General features: G+C 40.9%; 1 protein-coding gene across 1 annotated transcript; it reads right to left on the reverse strand.

Annotated features, from left to right (window-relative positions):
* Nucleotides 1-324: 324 nt before the first annotated feature.
* On the reverse strand, nucleotides 325-17,021 carry TNFRSF11B (TNF receptor superfamily member 11b). Its single transcript, XM_075023852.1, has 5 exons — nucleotides 16,791-17,021; nucleotides 6,980-7,349; nucleotides 3,155-3,349; nucleotides 2,615-2,839; nucleotides 325-1,450 (listed from the first exon to the last, which is right to left on the reverse strand). Exons 1-5 carry the CDS (start codon nucleotides 16,818-16,820, stop codon nucleotides 1,059-1,061), a joined length of 1,212 nt encoding a protein of 403 aa, XP_074879953.1. The 5' UTR covers nucleotides 16,821-17,021; the 3' UTR covers nucleotides 325-1,058.
* Nucleotides 17,022-24,069: the final 7,048 nt, after the last annotated feature.

Consider the following 24,069-nt stretch of genomic DNA (forward strand, 5'->3'; position numbering starts at 1 on the left):
TAGGGCAAAGGTTGTGAGCTCTCCAAGAATGAAACTGGGCCAAGAGGGATGCTCGGCCAAATGCATCTATGTAGTTGTAATCAGTTGTATCGCAACCGTGTGGGCCCTCTGAACTAGAACCTTTAACACTTTTTACCTTTTTACACCTGTACAGTGACCATGAAAATCCAGTGCCGGTCAATATTTACTTGGCTCACATATTAACTACTAGACCAGACAGGGAGTAGCAGAGAGCCAAGCCCAAGATAAGGCGCGAAATCCACATGGTCTGTCTTTGTTATTAGTTCCTACTTCAGAGTCAAGAGTAAAACACCAGTCAAAAAGCAAACTGAAAAATTTAATTGTTTTATAAAATAAGATTATGAAATTCTATATAAAAATCCAGCTTCTTAAATATGGTACATTCACTTCCTCACAGAATATTTAAATATTCAGGTCACATACACTATATTTTCACTGTATTTGAGTTAAAATCATTGGATAAATTAAAACATCCCTACCAAAAGATACCACAACTTATACAAATAAAACTAAGCAATAATACCTTTTTAAATACAAAATGTAAAGAAATTAATAACTCTTAGAGCATGCTACAAAATTTTGCCAGAAAAATATATGGGATCATTTTTGTTTAACTAGAAAATATACAGTGTGCTTCTCATTTCTCTTCCTAAAATTCAGTCTCATACAATTTCCATTTAACTTAATAAATATGTACAACAAAAATGTTTATTCTTTGAAGAATATAAATAGCAAATACTGTAGTAGAGCCTGGTCCGGCATTCTTTTCTCATCTAGTGACTATAGTGGGGCTTTTCAACTCTGAATGTGCAAAAATGCAGAATCAGGCTCTTAGTGTTATCAACAGGTTAATAGCTTTTACAAAAGTGATTTTATTAAAAAAAAACCTCCAAAAACACTGCAAAAGACTTAGAGCTATTCCAGTCAGGCATTTCTATAAATAGTAAGACATAATGTAGGGAAACAACGTTCCAGTTTAATTACTGCTGGCAGTAATTAGGGAAAAATAGTCAGTGGAGAATGAAAAATATTTTGAGTTAGACACACCTTACTTTCACTGATTTAACTTGGTTCCCTATCATTTCTAAAAAGAGTTTCTGGTATAATCTATACATTGTAAATCTGTGAAGAAACTTGATCACCTTCTTCAGACTTTGGATGGTTCGCTTTGGAAAGTGGTATGTTTTCAAGTGCTTCAGTCCATACATTAAACCTTTAATAGTGTCTTGGTCGCCATTCTTTATTCTCCACAGATTGAGAAGCTTCAGAACTTGTTCTGTAGGTTGACATAGTTTCATTGTGCGCTCGATATCCTCCTTTCCCACTTTCTTGCCTGGTAAGCTTCCCATCAGCGTGTTGAGATGTTCAAAGGTGAGATTTGGGTGGTGGCCAATATGCTTTAAGACACTATTTTCGCAAAGATCGATATCTATATAAAGCAAAAAGAAAAGAGAGGTAAGTACAATGCATTACAACTTTACCATGGCCTTCAAAAAAACTTCCAAAATTTCAAGGTGAATATTCCTTTGCAATTTATTTTTTTTTTACTTTTTTCCAAAAAACTCGGTCAGCAATGCTTTTTTTTAGGCTCCAATTATGAAAAGCACTTAAGAATTTAATTAACTTTGCAAATACGAACAGCCCCAAATTACAAACTTCACAGCAAGTATTTATTGCTATATGCTTGTTTCATCTAACTTGTAAAATGTTTTGTGTATGTGATAGGACTCCTAATATTTGGTTCCACTGATTGAAAATTTTGCTCTTCTTCAGAAATGTCTAGGCAAGCTTTGCTAAAATAGTCATTTTGGTTTTTGAAATATTCTAGACACTTTGCAGTCTGACGTAAGCATACATGCTAAAAAGGAGAGAGGAAAAAAAAAAACACATTTCTGCAGCAATTCTCAAATCTATTCTGAGCGGGCAAAACGTTGTTCAAACGTGGCGGTTGTTGATGGTGGCTTACATGAAAAGAGTTGGCCTGACTCTCACAAAAACCTTGGTGTTAGCATTGCAGCACTGTTTCACCTTTGACACCTGTCTTGGCAGATTCAGCATGAACAAAGCGGTAAATTGGCATGACAAATAGGTACCAGAAGGGAAAAAGAAGGGAAAGCCTGTTGGTGTATTCCTCACTCCCATGCGTCCCCATTCCGTGAATAGATGCCCTAGTCTGAGCTGTCAATCTCCACTTTACAGAAAACAAATTGCACTCTCAGTTGCAGGCATCCAGCTCCCTCTAACCTCAACAGCCACCGCTCAGATGTAACAGTGGGAAACATTTTCCCCACTTGATCAAAATTCTTTATACGTTGCACAGGCTCAAAAGGGGATCTTGGCTGTGACACCACACAGGCTCCAAAGGGGGCTACAAGTCTGGAAAGAATTCAGTCCTTGGCTGATGAGGAGAAGCTGGATTGTCCTCCTGTTTACCCTAGACTTCACTGTGCTTATGGTATCAATAAATCTCAGTCAGGCCCTGCAGGTCCTCCTCAGAGTATAACAGATCACCATGAGGTATTTGAACCCAAGCAATTTTTAAAGTGCCATTTAGAAGGTTGCTTTTAATATACATGCTATCAAAATAAGGTACCTTGAATAATCTTCTTGACCATATCCTGTTCTTTGTTTTGCTGCTTCCATAATTTCAAAAGCTGGAAGGTCTGCTCTTGAGAACTGTGCCTTTGTTTAATCTTTTCGATATTTTCTGTGCTAACCTTTGTCCCAGGCAAGCTGTCTGCTAGTATATGCAGCCAGTTAGGTGTGAGCTGAGTAGGAACAGCAAACCTGAACAAAGCCTCCTCACACAGGGTTACATCTGAAATGAGAAAAAGAGTATGTCAATTGTTCTGATCTGTCACCCTGACTGTTTCAGAAAAAAAGAGCAAGCAGCAAAGATGATAAGAAGAAATGTTTAAAAAACAAACTAAGAAGCGGTCTTTGTAGTGCTGCTGCTCTCTGTGCTTGAGTTCCATTTGGTCTGACCTACAATAATTAAAACTCTACTATGGCCATCACTGTAGCAGGCAAATAGCTAACAAGCTAGATATTTTTATCATAAATGCTGATACATTAATTTTAACTATAATTAAAGGTATGTTTTCAGAGCACTCTTCCTTAATAGGATACAGACCTATTCCACATTTTTGAGGTGTCGTATCTGTATTTTCCTGACAGACGTTGTCACGAACTGCATTTCCCTTCAATGCTATTTTGAAACCCAGTGCACTACAGTTTGTGTGTTTTAGACAGGCTGCTTTGGATGATGTTTCATTTGAGAAAAATCCTTCTGGACATCGCTTACATACAGTGTCACTCTCAGGGGTACCTGTGGAAACAGAAAAACAATGCATCCAATTACTATACCCTCAACTGTGGAAAAAAAAATACAAGAATACAAAAATAAAAGAAAATACTCCTCTCCAAATTGTCATGCTTCTGCTTTTCATATTTCTGATCTATGAAGGAATCACATGTAGAAAAAAAAATATTAATTTTTAAAACCAAAAAAGTTTCTTTAAGAGAATGATGTTCCTGCTGGAGTAATAGAGTAAATAGTACTCTTACACACACTTGCTACCAACTTTAAAATCAGTAATTACTGATTAAATCAGTAATTTAGTAAAGTAATATCTTTAAATCAGTAATTACTTAAGTCTATTCAGACATTACATAATGTCTGACCTTCATCCTTCAACTGTACAAATATTCTGTAAAATAATTAAATGGCACAGGAAACTGCTCTAAATTGTACTCTGTAATATCTGCCCAGAACCTTGCTTGAACAGGTTACTTTAGTTCTAGCTAAAAATATAACCCAACTAAATACAAACTAAAGACCCCCTGAAAAGTACTTTCCCTCCTCAAATATTAAATTATACAGGAAAATAGAATGTCAGTAACATTTCTGAACTTTTTTTCTGGGCTTGAATAAAATATTATTAAAAGCAAAGAAAGCAAACCATCCAATCTAGTAAAAATATTTAATATACACACATATGTTTTGCTTGCTGTTTTACTTTTGTAAGGCATAGTTTTACTTCAGAATCAAATATATGATACAACAGAATGACAATATATGGTTCTATCACATTGACGAAGAGGAAGAAAATTATTGTATGAAATCTGAAACAATGCAAACAGTCTAACCACCAGTGGCAGAAAAATGACAGCACCAATAACTGCTGTATATTCCCTCCTAATTCATCTTTATTCAGCCAACATTTAAGCAAGTGCCTAAAGTCTAATATCTAATATTGCATTACTGAATATGAACTTAAGCACATGCTTAAATTTTTATGGAAATAATTGGAAACTATATTTGAATAAGAAAATGCCTCCATCTAGTGTATTTTGGAAGTATTTACATGTGGATGCTTATTTTAATACTAGCTTTTTAGTAAATTTTATTTATTTGGGGCATTTCCTTAGAGAAAAGAGAGTACAAATCTGAAGTTTTCAACCACCGGTGAAATAAGGAATAATACTCGCATACACCTGACCTAGCACTTCCTTCATCAGACAAGTGAAAAAAAAGGCCAAGTTTTTAGTTGTTGTGCATCTGAAAAATCAGAGACCCAGTATATTGCCAAACCTCCCAAAATCCTCCGCTTCCTGCAGCCAGCACCCAACCTGCAGCAACAGTGTCTCTCCTTGCGTTTTCTTGCACAATGTGCACTGCCAGCGGCTCTGGGCTGTACGAAACTCCAGCCAACGCCTGCACCTGAGCGGGCAGCAATTAGCTTTTCTGAGACATCTGAAATTTTAGCAACTCTCCCTGCTACAGACATGCTGCCATTGTGCTCTGGCAGTGAGGATGGGGAAGAAAGGAGAGTTCCTGCAAACGGTGCGTCGTTCTGCTCAGAGCTTCCCATACAACCTTTGCAGCACAAGAGGGAAATAAACCGGGTAATACATCAGCGTTCTCAGGGTTGAGCAGAAAGCCACCTCCCAGCTTTGCCAGCTTCTTCGCTGCTTATCTGGCCGCTCTTGTTCAGGGCACAAACTGCCGCAGCCCAGCCACCCTTCTGCCGCTCCCTTCAATTCGCCTGGAATCCCCCATTCTCCTTAGGGAAACCACAGCCGCTGCCGGGGAGATAGTGCTGCCTCGTAGCAGCACTGCTTCCCCAGCACACTGCTGCTAGAAACTCTGCCATGTACAGGACCGACCATGGCAGAAAGGAACAAAATCTTAATCTGCACTCACAAAAGGGGACTACCAAAGTAAAGTGATCTGCCCAACGTAATCATGAGCGACTGGCAGTGGGGAAACAGATATCTAATGCTTTAAGCTTTGAATAAGACACTGGACCATAACATCTCCCTGTGTGGCAGTGGAAGCATATTTTTCTAAGCTTCACCTGAATTTACATTGTTACAAAGTTCAAGGCTATCATATGGCAGAAAGCAGGACTACAGTGTGGTCCATGCTTATTAAATTCTTAGTCGACGCCTCACCTCAAAAACGGACTATTGACACAGGGGGATGCAATTATTTTTACAATGTTTTCATTCCTTGTTTGAGGTCTGCTTGGGTTTAGCTGGTTTACTCTGATGGTCTTTCGGAAACCAACTTTCCAATATATTACACGATTCAACAATTTATCTTCTTCCAAAGTTTGTTTCATTTTGAACTGAGGGATTCAAATTTGCCTGCCATGGTTTCACTGTGCTTGCAGGGATGCAGCAGGCTGGTTGCTCAGACAATTTATACTTCTTTGTTCATCTCCCAAACAGGCTTTCTGAAAACTTTGTTTCTGGCCCCTTTTGACTTGCTGCTGAGGTATGGTGGAACCTCATTAACCCAAGCCCCTGGGTATAACGATTTAGGTTAATGAAGGTTTATAATATGGAAATGCGGTACCTGCCAGTGGAAATGCTTAACAGTGGCAAGGGTGTCAGGGTAATGCTTAGTTAACCAATTACTCAGGGACTAGTGAGCAGCTACAGCAGCAACATTACTCCTTACGTCAAAGTTATTCTCCAACGAGATGTTCATAATCCAAGAAAGGACTCCCAACCTGTCATTCAGCATAGCTTTAAAATGTACAGGCCAGCCCTTGTGTTTCTCACTGTATATACGTAATTCCTAGGGAAGTAATTCTGTAGTCTGGAGATTCGTTGTCTACGGGTTTCAGCCTGAGATGCTTTGATTTTCCTATTTCCTTCCTCCTCTCCAGGCCGTTATCAATCTCTGGTACAATGACAGTTTACAATTCTTTCAGGCTGTATTAAATACCAGAGCTAAACTGGGCCATGACATTTGCCAAATGATAAATGATGTGTTTTGTTTTGAGAGAAGAACTTATTATTGGTTTAACAATTTATGTTGTCTTAAATGAAGAATACACTCCACTGAAAAGCATCGCTTCGCTCTGTAACCCCACCAGACATACAGCACAATGCCAGCCTGCTTGACAAAGAAACAGTTGTTTGTTTGAGAGTAGTAACGGTTTCCCTAAGAGTTCCACTTAGGATGCTGATAATTAATTATTACCACATATTGCTGTGATGCTAGAGCTATATTAATATTGTTATAATTATACACTCGGTGTCAAACACGTAGTGCTCCTGGTGTTTGTCAAGATATACAGTTGCTTGCAACAGCAGATTTCAAAATGAAAAACATTATTATTTATCACACGCACAAATACTACATTCCAGATAATGTTCCTTTAAAAGAGGCAATCCATCATGTTTCTCATTAGACTGCAATTTGCTACATTTGCTACTGCCATTAAGTTATATATTACAGTAGGAGCAGGGTATTCCACTGAGAAATGTTCCTTTGGCTACAGTCCAAATGATGCAGACTAGGAACAGGTTCAATTGGCTTTACAATTTACTGTCCTGTAATTTCATCTGGATGAGCCTCTTTCCTAATCTTGTAACTGCCACGAGTCGTCGAAGTGTGGCAGAGCTTTAATTAAGTCTGTGTGTGTTGACAAGCAGTACATACCTGGCTGTGCAACGCCGAATCCGGGAGGACACTCCTTGTGCTTTAAACAAAACTCGAGCTCCAGGTATCTGCCTTCGACGCACTCACAAATGCGTTTCTGTGTGCTGGTGCACTCCTGCTTGATGTACTGCAGCTCTTTGCAAACGGCGCTGCAGTACTGGCATTCATCGTTACTGTTCCACTCTTCGGCGTAGTACTGATCCGGACACGGGGCACACTGCGTCGGGCTGGTGGCTGTACAGTGCTGCTTTACGTAGCTCCCAGGAGGGCACTGGTCACACAGCAGTTGACGAGATGTCCCTGGGTCGTAGTGGGGATACTTGGGGGGAGAGTCGTCCTGGATGGTCCACTTAATAGAAACATCCAAGAGCTAGCAACAGGAAAATAAAACATCACTCACTTTAGTTCTGGGGAGCACCGTGGTCACAATGAAACCTACATTTTAATGAGTTTATGAGTCTAATCATGTCGCTATCTTCAAAAAAATGTTTGCGTTAGGAATTTATAAAATATTAGCCAGCTTCCGGACTCTCCCATGTCTATCTTCAAATGGGAAAATTTTAGGATCTTATCCAGCAAATCTTCCCAATGAAAGCATTTCCTTGTTCTTCCAGAGATGTAGATCCTGTTCTTCTCCCATTTACACCCTTGTAACATCACTGGGCAATGACCTTTTACCGCCTGGCACCAGAGAACCTGGCCTATTAGTTTCATGAGATGCACAGCAAGGTGGGGATTATGCACTCCTGTGCTCTTAAGTATCAAGTACTTCAGATGCAAAAGAAATGGTATCTGAGCGTACAAATCTGACCAATGTACTGCACCATTACCACAGATACCTTTAAAGGTGACTCCTTATAGTATTTCTTTTTACCAGCAAAGAATAGCTAGAACAATATAGGTTACTTTTTAATGCCTTCCACTTAATCTTGCACTGAAATGCAGCAGCTCTGGGGATAAAACGTGGCAGCTATGTCAAGTATGAAAATGCAGCTTCAGACAGAGGTAAAGAATGCTGCAGTTTATGAAGGGTACATTAAGGACTTAATTGCACAAGCTGGAAGAGGCCAGTCTAATGCTTTCAATTCCTATCTAAAACCACAGGCTTACAGCTGTCCTGAGGACCTAGCTCAGTACTGGCACACGTCATGACTGCTACGCTCCTTCTGCTTCCTGCAACAGTCTGCTTTGCTGGTGCAACTTGGGTTCAAGCAACCAGATATGACCCTGCCCTTCTGCACAGACAACCTCCATATCGCATCATTTTGGTCTTGTAACTGAAAATCTGGTTCTGTGATTCCACCAGCCTATTAAAAAGAACTAACTCTTGGGTTTACTCCCTACGTGCCACCCCAAGCCCCACAGCATCTGCTGGCAGCTCACTCTCCCCACTGAAAACCCAGCTCTGTCCCAGCACTGCATGACCGACGTGTCACTTCTCTTCTAAAACTTGTACATTTTATAACGATGAAGTAAACTCACTCTGAATGATTTTTTTCCTATGCATCCATTCAAATTACAGATCCAACTGACTTGTCTTTGTTGCTATTTTAATCCCAGTCAGCTAATACAGAGTTGCCAATTCAATTTCAAGAAGGTATTTTTCCTCTTTTCCAATACAGATGTCCCCAAAGTGTAAGTGGAATTAACTCTTTTTATTCATTTAGACTCTATACTTCCTAAAGAGGCTTCATTTAAGGGCCTCATTTCTGCCACAGCATGGCACTTCTTAAGTGATAGTCTTATTAAGGTTGGAAAGGACAATTGAATTGTTCATCTGCATTAACACAAGTCACAGCGTTTGCACTAAGTAATATTAGGTGCCTAAATTAGGAACTCTTACTGCTTAAGAAAATATTCTTAAGTGCATTCTCCTGTTGCCTGCTTATGAATCCACTTTTATACAGCTATTCTTAGACAGGCTAAAGAATGAAATGCAGATCGTACGGATATTCCCTACAGCCTCTTCTAGTTACCCTTGACTAAGTCCTGTAACTTGTCCGATCTGTGATTTCCACAGGTGGAGACCCCACTTTTTCTTGTGGTCTCAAGGGATAATCTCTTCCATTGTGAGAAATTCCTTATTAGTCATTGAAGTTTGATGTACCGCTCCATTTTTCTTAAATGACTGGATCTGTTCCATGAGAACTATTTAACAAGAGGGTGCAGCACATTTTTTAATAGTGAATGGCTTTCCATTGATGAAAAATGCACCAACCCTTGGTAAATCTACAGCTATTACTCTAGCAATAAGGAAGTCCTGGTAATCCCATTAATTGTTGATGTGAACAGTCAGGTTTTCTTCTAAGTTTTTTATTCAGTAGTAGATAATACAGCATCCCAGAGTCCAAGACTTGCATGGACACATGCGTTCCCTTCGCAGAACATAAGAGACTGCAACATGCAGCACAGACACTACAAAGACAAGCATCAACCCACATTTCATGCAGATGTCTGTGGGAACCCAAGACAATACCCAACATAGATGAAAATCTGACACTGTGAAAATGATTAGGGACAGCAACCAGACATCTGGGCAGCAAGTCCTTGTGCAGAAACGCCAGTTTTCCTGTTCTACAATGCACAGCTCACAGGAAATCCCAAGATGTCACTGCAGCAGAACCTGCTCCTCTGGGTCATACCTCTGCCCTTGGTGACACATTTTCACGTGCTGAACGGTTAGGTGGACCATTTCATGACTGCTCAACTCCCCTCTGCAACATGCAGGAGCAACAACAAGATTTTTCTCTATTTTCCTTACTCAACCATTTACATTGGAAATCATATATAAAGCAAGTGAGAAGTTTTCCTGCAGGGGATGATTCAGGATTAAAAATAATTCAAATTCAATAATCAGGGTATGAGAGCATGGGGTTTTGTAGCGATAAATGGAGGCACTTGCTTCCTGAAGAACCTACAGCTATGTGAAGCAAGACGATAAAAATTGAAAACAATTCAACACAATTTGAGAGGAACTGATTTAAAAAATTGAGAAAAAAAATACCTGAACAATATGTGTGTGAGACCATGTGAAGTTTTGCCCTTGGAAGTACCATAACTATTAATGGCAACCAGAACACTATTAATCTAAATGAGCATAACCAATAAGTATAATAATAGGATTAATAAATCAGCATCACTAAAAGGACAATTGGTCTTTGCATTTTATTTTTTCTTTGTGTTTTTAAAAGAAAAGAGCATCACACCTGTCTTCCCTTCTTTCCCAGAAGCACACATTACGTAGCCGCAGTAATCCATCGATCAGTGGCTGAGCCATATGTATGCAGGATCCAACTCTTATTTAGTAAACAATTATGACAAAAGATTCTTCAGTTAAACTAAAGCTATATATGCAATCAATATCTCAGTATTTTACCAGAACATTTTATACATAATTTTCAACATACAGCTAGATTACTATTACTATTACTGTTTGACTGCTATGATCCTACTAGTGCAGTGAGCTGTGCAACTCATTGCCACAGGACATTGTAAATGGTTGAGTTCAGAATGTTACTTGACATAGTAATGGAAGAAAATAATAAAGGGCTATCAAACATAAACATCATCTTTTGATCAGGAAATCCCAAACCACAAATTTCTTGAGTCTGGAGGAGTGTTTTGGAAAAATATCACTCTTTTTCTGCCTTTTTCTTCCATCTCCTCTATGCAGCAGTTATCAACCCCTGCCATAGACAGCATATGGGGCTTTTTAGGGCATTTTTTTCTGGATTATTTTTTTCTTAGACACAGTACAGCCATTATTATGTTGTTAAGTACATTTCTAGACTCCAATCCCCAATACCACACTTCTTCATAAGACTACTGTAGGGCCCTTAATAATACTTAAGAGAATACATCTGCAAGATTATCTTTTATGCATACTGAAAACACCTAGCACACATAAGTATTCTGAATATTAATATGCAACCTGAAAATCAGAAGTCATCTTTGAACCTACATTAAGTGCCAAAGTAAAGCAAACTGTTTGTCAGAAGTTTTGCAAAAATACAGGAAGAATGGTCGAAGGTCATTAAGTATAATTTTTACTAATTTTACTGCAGCAACTTGGCACAAACAGAATGAAAAGACTCTTCTTGTCCCCCAGCTCACAGAATAAGCTAAAGGGCAACGTCAATAAATTGTCCTTTCTCCTGGCCTAAGACACACTGAATTCGTGCTTACATTAGCAAGTTGGATCACCTGTTACAGCAGAGTTGTAGAGCAAAACAATGCTGCCGCGCATCTGACATCCATGTTATGCGTGATTCAGAGGGGCTATTTTGGACTAACTTCAGTCGGCTCTCATGGACTGAGCATGCATTAGTGCTTAAAGTGCATCTGGTGCATCTCTGGAGTCTGTCTCTGGATTTACTTTCATCAATCCAGTTTACTTTTGTAAATCCACTTTGTGCACTCCAAGTCTGCTCTGATGTGCAAACATAAAATACAGTAAATAAGGATGATCAGGAAAGGCCCTTCAAAAGCATGTTCCGAAATCAAATTAAAATAGTAATTAAATGCATTTTATGTCATTCCTGACATTTCTCCTCCTAAACTATGCTATGACTAACTTGGTAGCAGATTCTCAGCCACATAAAACCTCTGATTGACCTGAATGCCTGTACTTAAATATGGGCTATGTACTAAACACCTGAATCTCTGCTGTAAGAAATAGCACTATCTGAGCACATGAAAATGCTGTGATCAGAACTTACTAGTTCTGAACATTAGTCTTCCCAAAAGCTTCATAGAAAGCAGGATTTCTCCCATAATCGTGCTGGCACTGGCCTGTTTTGCTCTTGCTGGAAAAGAAGGCATGTTCCAGTTCGAAAGGAGGAAGAAGCTAGAAGTCTGGCTTCAGTTTACTGGAATCAGAAGTAGGGGTAATGAGCATGTTCACCCTTTAGCCCTTAAAAAACCAATGCTGGTGTCTATCAGTGCTACTACACTTGGCCAAAGTCATGATCTGGCATTCAGAAGATTGCGTAAAATTCTGTTCATCCTTGTTTAGGAAAGGTTAATTCAGGCTGGGAGAGGTACAGAGAAAGTTTAGAAGGAAATGGAGAGCTTCATCTTGAAGAGCATCTTGACTTGTTCAATACCTTGGCAAGTCAAAACAGTACCTATAGATTCAGTACAGATAGACAGTGAACACAGAGAGAGAGAAGAACTTTCTCTCTTAAAGGATAATGCTAGCAAATGAAAAGGGGATTCTGTCATCAGAGGAAGTTTATTGAGAAGCAGGTGCAAGATACCCAAGTAGTTTAAATATAGCTCTCAATGCATTTCTGAAAGCAAATACGCCATTTGGTTTCCTGGAAGAGCTGGAGAACAGACTGAAAACATCTAGGCAGTTTCTTTGAATTTTAAACCCTAAGCAAATCCTTTACATTCCAACACCAATGGAAGCCAACAATACACAGTATCTTGTTCATCTCAACAAATTAACTGTTAGTCTGATTCAGAGTGCACTCAACTGCAAAACATTTTCCTAGTGGTAGTGAAATGCAAGGTTCCATTTAAAAAAAACCAATCCCAAAGGTTGGGGTTTTTTGTTCTATGAGTATGAAATGCTATCAGTAACAAAATTATTACAACAGAACAAAAGCAAACCAAAATCTAGTATCATTAACTAGCTCTATCAACCTGTTGGGTGAAATTCAGTTCTAGTGTCATGGGCACAGTTCTGAAAGGACTGAAAAACTCAGTCCTCATCCATCTCACCTGGGTACCTCTCAGGATGGCTGCCTCTGTGTGAGGAATTGGGATGAACTGTAAATACTGAAATATAAGTCTAGTGTAAGTCTGTGTCATGCAAGTAAATACTGAGAACTTATTCAATGAGTTACCCAAGGTTAAAAAGCAATTCTTTGATTGTGTCACTCAACTTGTTAGGCCTGAAGCTATATTTTTCCATACCATCTTTATGTCAGCATACACAATGCTAACATAAAAGGCCTATGCAGTCCATTTATTTGAGCCCTTAGAAGATGCTTTTGAAAGAGAAATAATGTGATTGTAAAATTTCATTTCAGATCTTGGGCATGAAAAAAGTACATGCCCTTTTCTTTCATCTTTAAATGTAAGGCAAAGAGCCGCTTGCTTTTTCTTGTTGAATTAAAATGAACTGGAAGACAAAGCACATAAAGCAAAAATCCTTCAAGCATCATCCCCTTAAATCACTGCTTTGTGAGAGAAAAGAAAGTGGCTTTTCAGCATATGAAAATATTATTATATAGCTTGGCTTTGTGGTTTTGGGTTGTAGACCAAAGGAGAATGTTTAATTTGCTGAGAAAGATAAATCTGTTTCTGTTTTGCATTCCACAACTATTCCGAAGCATATTTTCCTGCGTGATAAATAATCATTCAAAGCATCTGTCAGATTGCTCCTAGTGTTTGCATTGGGTTCAAAATAAAACCTCACAACTCTCCTACTTTGCTTTCTACAGAAAGTATTTGGACAAAACTAAGGCAGGAGGCCTTCACTTAACCCTCAGCCCTTAGGCAGAATGCCTCACTGAAATCATGCACAGACCCCAGAGAAATCCCAGTGGTGAAATATAGCACTGAACGATATTAACAAGGTCCTCCTAATCACTAGCATCAAATCAAAACAGTATCTCTAGATCCAGTACGTGACAGTGTCATGCTGGATCAGATCCATGCCCGTCTATTGCAAATAACCATTGTAAAATATTTGTCATCTAGGGAGAAAGGACTCCCATCAATCTAGGAGATACTCAACTCTCACCCTCCTCACCTTGCTGCACTGGGGGTCCCCATGTAATCACTGAATTTAACCTCTTTGCGCCAACAGCTACGCAGCACTGCTTACACTGTGAGTGGCTGCAGGCTCACTTACAGCACAGCCCAGACAAAGCACTTTTCAGCAGACCGCAGCTGAGCGTCAGGTACACAACGAAAGCTAAAATGGAGTCGTTTTTGCTGGTTTGAGTTTAACTTATAAAGCTGTGCCACCATTCTGCCAACTGCTGCAATGCAATCCACTCACTTTGGACATAACGGGACCTACGTTTGCATGGCAGATGCTTTATAAAGTGGAGGCTGCTCTTTTACATAAGAAATATAACTAGTGACTCTCCAGAGCCACCTGTATTCGAAACTGAGGCTAACAACCACTGTTTTCATTTCTCTGTCAGTAAAGCAATATGTCAACAATTCAAATCTCGTAGAGACTTTGTGAGGCACCATTAGTTGTCATTCACAAAGCAATTTAGGGATCTAAACTATTGTTTCATTTTCAGTGGTAGGAAAATTACATTCAGCTGAAGAGCAGGTTTACATCTTATCAAAGAAGTGCTAAATTGAAAGTCTTTGTTTATATGAGTTACATTTGCCTTGAAGCTTGTGGGGGGAGAAAGCAGAAAAGACTAACCAGCTTCTCACCAAAAGATGTATCTTATCCATAACTCGTATTTTGGAACATTACTCACCAGAGTGACAGCAAGATTTAGAGCTAACCCAAACCTGGGATGTTACCACCATGGCTACAGTCTGCCTTTGCACTGAACAGAATTACTACCAACTGACCATCTAGCTAGAGAAACAGTATGTCCAGTATTATGTGCAAACAGGTGTTTTTCTCCAGGAACACCATTGGAGTAGTAAATCTAGTAGCATAAAAGTTAAATACAGAAGGAACAAAATTAAAGTTTCTGTGAGATTTGACTAGTGGGTGCTATTTAAATTGTGACAATATCTTTTAAAAATTCTTCTGGTAACCTTGGTGTTTTATTTTTAACCAACACACATGCAGACAGACAGAAAGAAAGTCAGACAGAAAGATAACTCCTACCCTCGCGGGCTGCAAAGCCACTGCTGCCTACACACAGCAAACCCAACAGGCAGGCCAGAAAAAGCATGTCACATGCGCCCAGAGATCCAAAATAGAGAAAGGTCAAGTTTAAGGGTCAAGATAGTTACGTGACAAGTAACGAGATCCAGCTCTGGGGAATTTCTTTCAATTCAGTCCGATTTCATAACGCTTGTCTGTTTGTAAGCAGTTTTAGTGTTCCAGCAAACAACACATACATGCATGCACCACCACAGCAGGTCCCCTTTCTGAAACCTTAGCAAAGAGGCCAAGGCTGAAAGTACATCATGTCCGAAGAGCCTTTTTTAGCTATGGTATCTCCAAACTAGGTTTAAGGTATGTGAGCCAAGCATACATAACTTTGAACTGCTGTTGTGCCTCCTACAAGTGTTCTCATAAAACAGGTATTAAAATGTTTTTTCTGAGCTCCAGCACATCTGACATTACTTAAACTTCACTGATAGTACTTAAACGTCACAATAACTTCAAATAAATTGCTTTTAAATAATAAAGAGAGTTGAATGATGAAGCTCTGGTATGTACTTCTGCCACTGGTGTATTTCAGCTCCAAGATTCATCCGCCAGAGGATTATGCTGAACTTCACCGAACGCTGTTACTTTATAAGAGAACATGAACAGGCACATTACATTTAATCAAAATACTGATGTGAATGTTTTATGACAGCCACAGATAAGAAGCCAAGATGATAACAGGCTACTGCTGAAATTCCCAGATTAAATTCCCGTGCTTTCATGCAGACAAAGAAGACACAACATCATACATGAGATGAAAAAGTTGTCCTGTGTTTCAATTTGCTGACCACGAGCCTGACAATTTTTGCTTCCCTTGCACCATTAATTACATTGGGTTTGTTTCTCAAAAAGCTCTTTCAGAAAGTTGTACAGAGAGTAATAAACATGCATTACTCATCGGATCCTGGAAATCTCATTGCATTTATAAAGAGCTTTCAAAATAAATGGATCTTAGTTCTAATGCTCTGCCACAACGTTAATGCGACTGTACTCAACAAAACAACCCAGGAGCAAGTTACTGTGCAGGCATGCATAACAGCCTGCTCTGAATATTATTTTTAATGGTTTTCATTGAATGTTTTCTTATCCAAAAGATGAACAGCCTCCAAATAGATGTTAAACAGTATCTGTCTGTACGCAGGTTTTAATTAATCTGACATCATATACAATTCCATACGGCTAAATGGATTAAATGACATTTTGAAGGATTTACTGCACTGCTAACATCTCTAAATTTACATCTGGAAGCATCTTGCTAAATCACCAAGTAAACAAAAACTTATTAAAGCAGGGGCTTATACCAGATTTAATAACACAACTTTTTCTGTAATAGCTACTGACATAGCTACTAATACATCACTTTCTTGCACACGAAGCTGAATTTTCTAAGCCAAAACAAGCACCACGCACTTGTGCTTTTTTGTTTCCTGGAGTTCACAGTGTTTTTCCCGGGTAAGAAAGCCAGCCCAGTATCTGAGATACCGACCAGTGCCACTGCAGCAGAGATTACAGAGACAGGCAGGGATGGAGCTTTTGTAAATCATAACCAAACATCTCAGGCTACAGTTTCTAAATTCATCCCTAGATACAGTGTTTTGTGTCAGCCCGGTATGATGAAGCCTTACAAAAGGAGAGAGGAAGATAGGAAAAAAGGCAAAAGAAAAGCAAATCATGTCACTACCTTAAGAACGGGATGAAAATCCCTGCTGCCTCCCTGGAGCTGGACATGTCCCTCGCACTCCAAACCTCACCAGGAAAGCTCGGCGTGATGAAATGAAAAGGGGTTACCAAGAAAACGGAGAGAAGGCAAAAACCCCCTCCAAAACCGGAAAAACCCAAACAAACAAAAAAAAAACAGAAGAAAAGCCGTATGTCTTTACAGCCTGATCTCTGGAGCTGTAATGCATCTTAAAGCCTATCTACCTCTCTGAAGGGACTTACCACAAGCGTGCAGCACAGGAACTTGTTCATTGTGGTCGGTGGAAGAAACCTCAGCGAGCTGGGAAATCAGGCAGAGAGTCAGCTCCCGCTCCAGTCTCCTAGCAGCCTGCTTACATCCCCCAACATTAAAGACACGATATATATATAGTCCCGGTGTAACAGGAAGCTTTGGCTCAGCTTTGATCACTCATCCCCTACCATGACCAAACTTTTCTCTTTCGCGCGCTCTCTCTCCCCCCCCCCTCTTTTTTTTTTTTTTTTTTTTTTTTTAAGGAACCTGTAAAACTTGATGACTTAATGGAACCCTTTGAGTGCTGTAACCACAGACTGGAAAATGCAGGAGGGAGTGTCAGGGGCTGGCCAGGGGAGGGTTTAATTGGGCTCTGGCTGGCTGGCTGGCTGTCCCCCCTTCCTCCACCCTGAGCAGCCGGCTTGGAGGGGAGACCCGCGTCCCGGGGACAACAGCAGCCCCCTGGCCGTCCCAGGCTGACGGGAGACACGGTTAAAAACCACGGCTGGGGGCTGAGCCCCAGGGCCCGGCGGCAGCACAGCCGCCCACTGGCAGGGCCCTCCAGCCTGCCCGGGGCTGCCATTTCCCGGGGAGGAAGAGGGCTCCTTGGGGCTCCGCTCCCCAGCAGTTTCCAGGAGAGGGGCTGACTAGAAAGCAAAGGCCAGGGAGGGGGAGGCTGAGGGGAAGGAGGATCACCCCTGGTTTCCGTCCCCTGCTGGTTTCCCTTCCCTGCTGAGGCAGGAACGCGAGGAATGGCCCCGCTGCCCCTGCCCCCTGCCAAGGCAGGCCTGGGTGACGTGAGGGGTGTCCGGCTGCCCGGCCGCCTGCCAGCGCAGGCCTGGGTGACATGAGGGGTGTCCAGAACGCCTGGCCGACTGCCTGGGCCACATGAGGGGTGTCCAGCTGCCCGGCCCGGCCGCCTGCCAGGGCAGGCCTGGGTGACATGAGGGGTGTCTGGCTGCCTGACTGCCCACTGGCTAGCACCAGCCCCAAGGGCCTTCGTGGGGAGGAGAGACCTGTGGGAACGATGCGGGGCTTTTGCACCCGCAGTTGTGATTTTCCAGTGACATTCAGTGTTTTCGGCAAGCCCTTGCCCACAGGAGAAGCCCCACTCAGAGGCCTGTTCTTCCTTCCCCCACTTTTAGTTAGAAAAGGGCATTTTTCTAAAGCCATAAGGATCACACCCTGCTGGTCTTACCTCCCTGGATTGCTCAGAGGGTTCCCTGCAGGGTTCCCTGGAAGCCCCGGGGAACCTGGTGTGGAGCTGAGCATGGCTTTCCAAGCAAAGGTGCGGAGAAAGGATTTCTTCTCCCAACCTGCAGATGTTCAGAAAGTGATTATGGGAGGCTGTGGGATCCTGGGGTAGAAGCCAAACCCAAATGTGCCTCCAGTTTTCACAGATGGTTTTCTCTCCCTTTTCACAGGCCAGACCAAAACCTCAGCTCTGGGTATTCCAGCTCTCGAGCATTTGAAATCTGGGGCCCACGTTGGCTCTGGGGTGTCAGTTTTGCCCCTTTGAGTCACAAGGCTGTGCACGATTGGCAAAAGAGTGAGGTGGAAAAAGCCTGCATATTGTTTCACAAAAATTCAGCTACGCTATGTCAGGAAACCATCGTCTTCAAGAAGGACAGCCTCGCACATTCCTCCCTACACATCTGTAACCATTTGAACATCCATCAAGCATAACTCAAGATTGGAACAGATGCTGACTGCACTCGTCAAGATGATAAAAATTAAAGACACTTGAATTAGTGATGAGTTCTTTGTAAGAGTTGATGTGAAAACTGGCACAGAAACCCTACCACCTGAGGGAGTATTGCTAGCATCTGTTGGGTTGCAATCACCACTTGATTACTATTGCATCTTGAATGGATGCTGTAACTGCTCTTGTAATCTTTTCAGAGCCTTTTAGTACTTTAGCATCTATTCTTAGATGTATTTGTCAACATACTGCCCACATAAAGGGACAGTAGTGCCTATAAACAGGATCTGCCTCTACATTTCTACATTTTTGTTGTGGGGTAGGAGGAAGGACTGTTTTTGAAATGGCCGTCTTTGACCATGTCAGGGTAACTATGCATGAGTCCAGTATTCTCCATACAGGGACCAACTTTGTCAACCAGAATGCTATAGCAACTCCATCAGCAGAAATTATTTAAGCCAAACTAGCTTTATCCCCTCAGAGGACATGGCATTGTGTCTCATACTGATTGGGAACCGCAAGCTCCAGTGTCTACTCAGAGGTCCCTGGGAGCTGGGTGAGGCCGATTGCTTCCTGCTCAGATACAGCAGAAAGAAAAGCACCAAACCCATAGCAAGCTCCCCATGGTTAATTGAACAGTGGAACTGAATTTCAGTGGGCTTTGGATTGGGCTGTGTCTTCTCATTGCTGGTGCTAGCCATAAATACACAACAGCTGGCTCTCTAGAGAAATAAAAATGTAGCTCATAAGCCTGTATTCAAACAGGTTAATGTGTATAGAGAGCATTGTTCCTATCAGAATTTTCTAGAGATTGAAATATTTTATGCTGTGAAATAGACCAGAAAACTAATTTAAAAGCCATTAAAATTCTTTAGCTGAAAATGTGGCTATGGTTAAGAAGCGGCATCTTCTTCCACACATCTGTTTTGTGTATATTTGTGTTCAGAGTAAGATTTACTGACCTGCCTGAAAAGATGTTTCACTCCCATAAGCAGTGAAAAAACTGACACAGGTTAATGAGAAGAAAACAGATCCTCCTCGAGCTCATTCAGCTAAATGGAAGAGGGCCAAGGTGTATCTGTTTCAGTGAGGACAGCAGGTTTGGACAGATGCTAAGGAGACCATCATCTTAACGATACCTGAACATGAAAGTTTCAACTATGTAATCTCGTTGGAGTCTGTGGAGCTGGCTGTGGATGTTAGGAGGGAACTATATAGTTGTACTTAGCATGTTTGATCTGGAAATCACAAATAGACAATAAATACAGGATCCCACACTGCCATTTTTAGTGTCACTTTTCAGAGAAGAACTGCACTTTAACAAGGTTTAAACTGCAGTTTGAATGTTTTCGCAAGTGCTTTACAGCATTGCCACTTTGCCTTTGGGAATTAGTTAAGATGTGCTTTGCAGAGCATGGAATCATAGGACAAGGCAGTAAACCCTGTAATAAACACTTGTCCATACTACAACCAAGCTGTTCTCAGCAGTGTTTAAAAGAACCACGTTTGTGACTACATGCTATAACAGCCTGAAATTATTTTTTAAAAGTTAAGTCCCTTTAATTATTCATCATCCATAACATAGTTTATGAAATGTAATAGGAAAAGAAACTAAAAAGAATCAGGAATTGTTCTTTTCCTAACAAACCTAAAGTGATGAATATAGACATTAAGTAGTCCGTTCCATGTTACAAGAATATGAGTAGCTTGTTTTAAAAATCATTAGTTAAAAGTGATACAGAAACAGCCCTCTAGTTAACAAAAATGGTTCATTGCAACTTGTAACAGTACATAAAACTGGAGAAAAAGGACCACTTTCATTGGGCAGACTGAAAGTTACTGATACCACATTGCCTTCAATCTGTAATGACGTGCTTTTGGTAGGACATCAGCTTATTGATTCAGTAGTAGTCATATTTCCAGACAGGTATTTATCTTTCCCTGGTTTTTATCCTCACTATTTGTATTGCTGTCCTGGATGTTATGATTGTTATAAATCTATTTTTGTTCCCATGCATCATTATAATCACCAGGTCTATAAATGGCTTTGCTCTTTCAGCCTGTCTGCTATCTGGAAAAACTCACAAGTCCAGACCAGTGAGTTGGTGCTGGCAGGTGAACGCTGCATAGCTGAGTCATCTCAATATATCAGTGTGATGTTTATTGAGCCCAAGCAACAAACAGTGGGAAGACTGTGGCTTCAGGCTTGGGACTCGAAGTTCACCACACATTGCATTTAGAGAACACTCAGAGCTTCGTCATTAACAGAGTTCTGTCAAACTAAGGGGAAGAGGGATCTCAAAAAGATTGATTGCCTCTGAAAGCAAACATATTAGTAGCTGCAAGAAGGAAACAATCTGGCATTCTACTGTGCTGTTACAGTAGTCCCTTAGAAATTAATCTCTCTGTTTAAATTGTAAGAGCAGATGATGCGAACTATCCTGGGAAAACTTTGAAAATGGAGGCTTAAAGAAACCTGATAATCTGCAGACAGTGTAGTGGTGCAAGTAGCAGGAAAGCACGTTTCAGACTTTGCCGAAGTAGGTGAAAACCCCCCGCAGATATTTCTCCATCCCTTTTCTCTCATATAACTCAGAAACCTTAGGGAAAAGATTTCATGCCAACATAAACTGAAGGAAGAGAAAAGGTATTTAGCTAATAATGTTGTTAAAAGAAAACTTATACCTAAGTAGATATCTTTGTTTTAACTGTGTGGCTTGTTTTATCTTGAAAACGGTTTCGCCTCATTTTTTTGATTGAGACCTTGGCTCATTTTGTAAATCTGAGGCAGATACAAGGTGCTAATATACCAAAAGGTAAACCTCACTTGTCAAACTGTGTATCCAGAGAAGGAAAGATGGAGCTTGTCCTATCAAAACAGAACTTGATTTGAAGGTTGCAATGGAGGAACTGAAAAATTAGAGTCACAGAATGTGTATAGAGTTACCAGCCATAAACAATTAAATACAAACATCTCCAACTTCGAAGTGAAGAAGGCCTTATATTCTTTGCTGTTCAGGCTTGCCTACCTAGGGAGTTAAGTCAGCTTTTGAATCTGAAAAGTGCTGGTTCCCTGTGTGGACACCCTTAGCTTGCAGATAACATTACCTCCTCTAGTCCCATTTCAAAGTGGATTCATACCACATCACTCAGCTGGATTTGTGAATTTTTCAGGTTGTGTCAGCAACCAGAACAAGGTAGGATTAGACTCCTAACTTTCAGATTGCTGTAATTGAGAGCAAGCCCTGTACCGCCGTATGGGGGCCACCAAACTGCTGCACTGTAAATTTCAGTCCCAGCCTGCTTCACAGTCACTCCGACCTACAGGCAAACAACCATGAGCATAAGGAATGCTGGAGTGCTGTGAACTGAGAAATGACGGTTTCATCTAGTCATTCCTGCCCTAGCCTCTTTTGGCCTTGAATATCTTCCTAGCTTGCTCTTAGGGGTATCAGGAGGCTTCTTTCAATGATTCAGAGCCTTCAAGCACTCAGAAAGCCTTAAGGTCTTCTGAAAAACTCAGTCATAAACCCCAACCATTTGATAAGAAGGAACTCATTGTTCCCAGAACCAACATTTCCAGTTAACACCAGTACTCCAAAAGAGACAGCACATACTTTACCGAAAGCTACGGAAACTGGAACTGAAACAAGACAAGCTTTAGCCAGTAAGATTTTCTGGCTAACAGGTTTTTCTTTTTTGTCTCAACTAATTTGCTTGCTACTCTGTAATTGAAGGTCACTGGTTAAGGAAAATGGTCCTGTTAGCTCATGAGGAGCAGCTGTAATTTCATTGCTTTCAGTCTGACTTCATTGTGTATATTTGGGTGGTATTAACATAGCACCAATTTTCCCTCCTTCTGGTTTTCCACATATGCAAGGATGTCAGGCCAGCAATGATGCCGTGCTCAGCCTTCAATGAATTTTGCATGGACATCTGAATTTTTTTTGCTACATGCTCTGAATTTAAATCTCTCACATACTGGGTTCATTCAACTGTGAACCCGCTATTGGCTTGTGCAGCTTGATGGACAGCCTGTATAATTTACATCCAAATGGATTTACCACCTGTGGATTGCTAGGCTCTCTCCTTGCAACCGGGACAGTAGTTAAAGGCAGTTATCATCTGTGAGAAGAAGCTGGCTGCTCCTGGGCACAGGACCTCGGCTGCTTCTTGTGACAGTAAACCTCTACAGTACAGCAGGGAGTTTGAATGCTGAAGAATCTGAAACACAGGTGAGATAAGAGACTGGAACCTCAAGTGGAGACTTTACTGAGGTTGGACAGAAAAATCACTGTGAGAGAGTGCAGTCTTTCAAAGGAAATCAACCAAAATCAGAGTATTTGGTATAAAAGCAGTATCTTCCAGCTGCAAATATCAAGTAATCTGTATGTCAGTCCTATGAGGTATGTAGGTAACATTACAAACCCAGTAATTTCAGACACATATAGCACTGCTTTTCTCCTTATTTAAAAAAAGTTTCTGACCTTGCCCTCTGGCATATTGGTACCATGCTCCTTTGAAATTCTCCAACAGCCTCTCCTTTTCCCACTGAATTGAGTTACAGCATCTTGTCACACCTTTGAGAGAGACATGGTCCTTTCCCTTCCTAATTATCTTCATGTTTCTTTTCATGTGGCTCCTTCACCATGCCACCGAGGCCAGCCTCAGCTTGCCCATTTTCCCACAACCATCTCTGTCTTCATCAGTACTGTCCTTCATTCATACGTCACCCTTCTTGAATGAAGTTTGAAGACTCTTTACCTTCTAGTCCACCCACCCTCTCTGGGAGCAACCCACTGTCTGTGGAAGATGAGTGTCTGAGGGGCAGGTCAGGCTAGTATAAAGGAAGATTTTTTTAAAGTGTATGTAATATATGTGTGTTTACATATTATAAAAGTTGAATGTTCTTCTCTAATGTCTATTTGTTGTACTTTAAAAAACACTTTAAAGTTTCTTAAGAAAGTATGCTGCCTTCCTTGGACCTTGTGTGGCGCCACCCACAGAAATCCCCACTTATGACTATACACAGAAACAATCACAATAAAGAAACAAAATCAGTAATGAACACCTGATGTTTCCTCCCCAAAATGGCTATCAGAATTTATTTGGAATTCCTTGTACAATGTCAGCTCTGCAGCTTCTGGCTTCAAAGGAAGTGAAGTAGTGCAAGCCAAGAAAAAAAAGGAGGGACCTTTGTGAAGTAACACAGAAGGAATATGCAATTTGTGGATGATGGCAAAAGTCACTCGGAAAGCTTGCCACGTCCCTGCAGAAATAGCACATGCTCATGTACTAAATGCTGTGAAGCACCTTTTAGGTACTTTTGCTCGTGGCCAAACTTCAGGCATAATAAAGCTTTTGTCCTTTTCTTGGCAGAGAAGGTTGAAAACCAAAAACAAGGAGGGGGGAGAAGGTGGAAGGAATTTCAGCCTCCTCAGGAGATGCATTCCAGCCGGCATGGACTGCACTACATCCTCCCTGGATGCCCCAGTACATTCCTTTGTTCCCTCTGACCAAAAATTTTCTTTTGTTTAGTCCATCAGTGCCCTGCAAAGTATATTTTA

The sequence above is a fragment of the Buteo buteo genome, chromosome 3 (genome assembly GCF_964188355.1).
Source record: "Buteo buteo chromosome 3, bButBut1.hap1.1, whole genome shotgun sequence".
In the NCBI taxonomy this organism is placed as follows: Eukaryota; Metazoa; Chordata; class Aves; order Accipitriformes; family Accipitridae; genus Buteo; species Buteo buteo.

Excerpts from the sequence above, each read along its gene's own strand:
- TNFRSF11B (XM_075023852.1), bottom strand. The coding sequence starts at position 16,820 with ATGAACAAGTTCCTGTGCTGCACGCTTGTG. Across the intron at positions 3,350-6,979 it reads ATTCGGCGTTGCACAGCCAG|GTACCCCTGAGAGTGACACT; the intron begins GTATGTACTGCT and ends CTGTTTCCACAG. Across the intron at positions 1,451-2,614 it reads GGTCAAGAAGATTATTCAAG|ATATCGATCTTTGCGAAAAT; the intron begins GTACCTTATTTT and ends TGCTTTATATAG.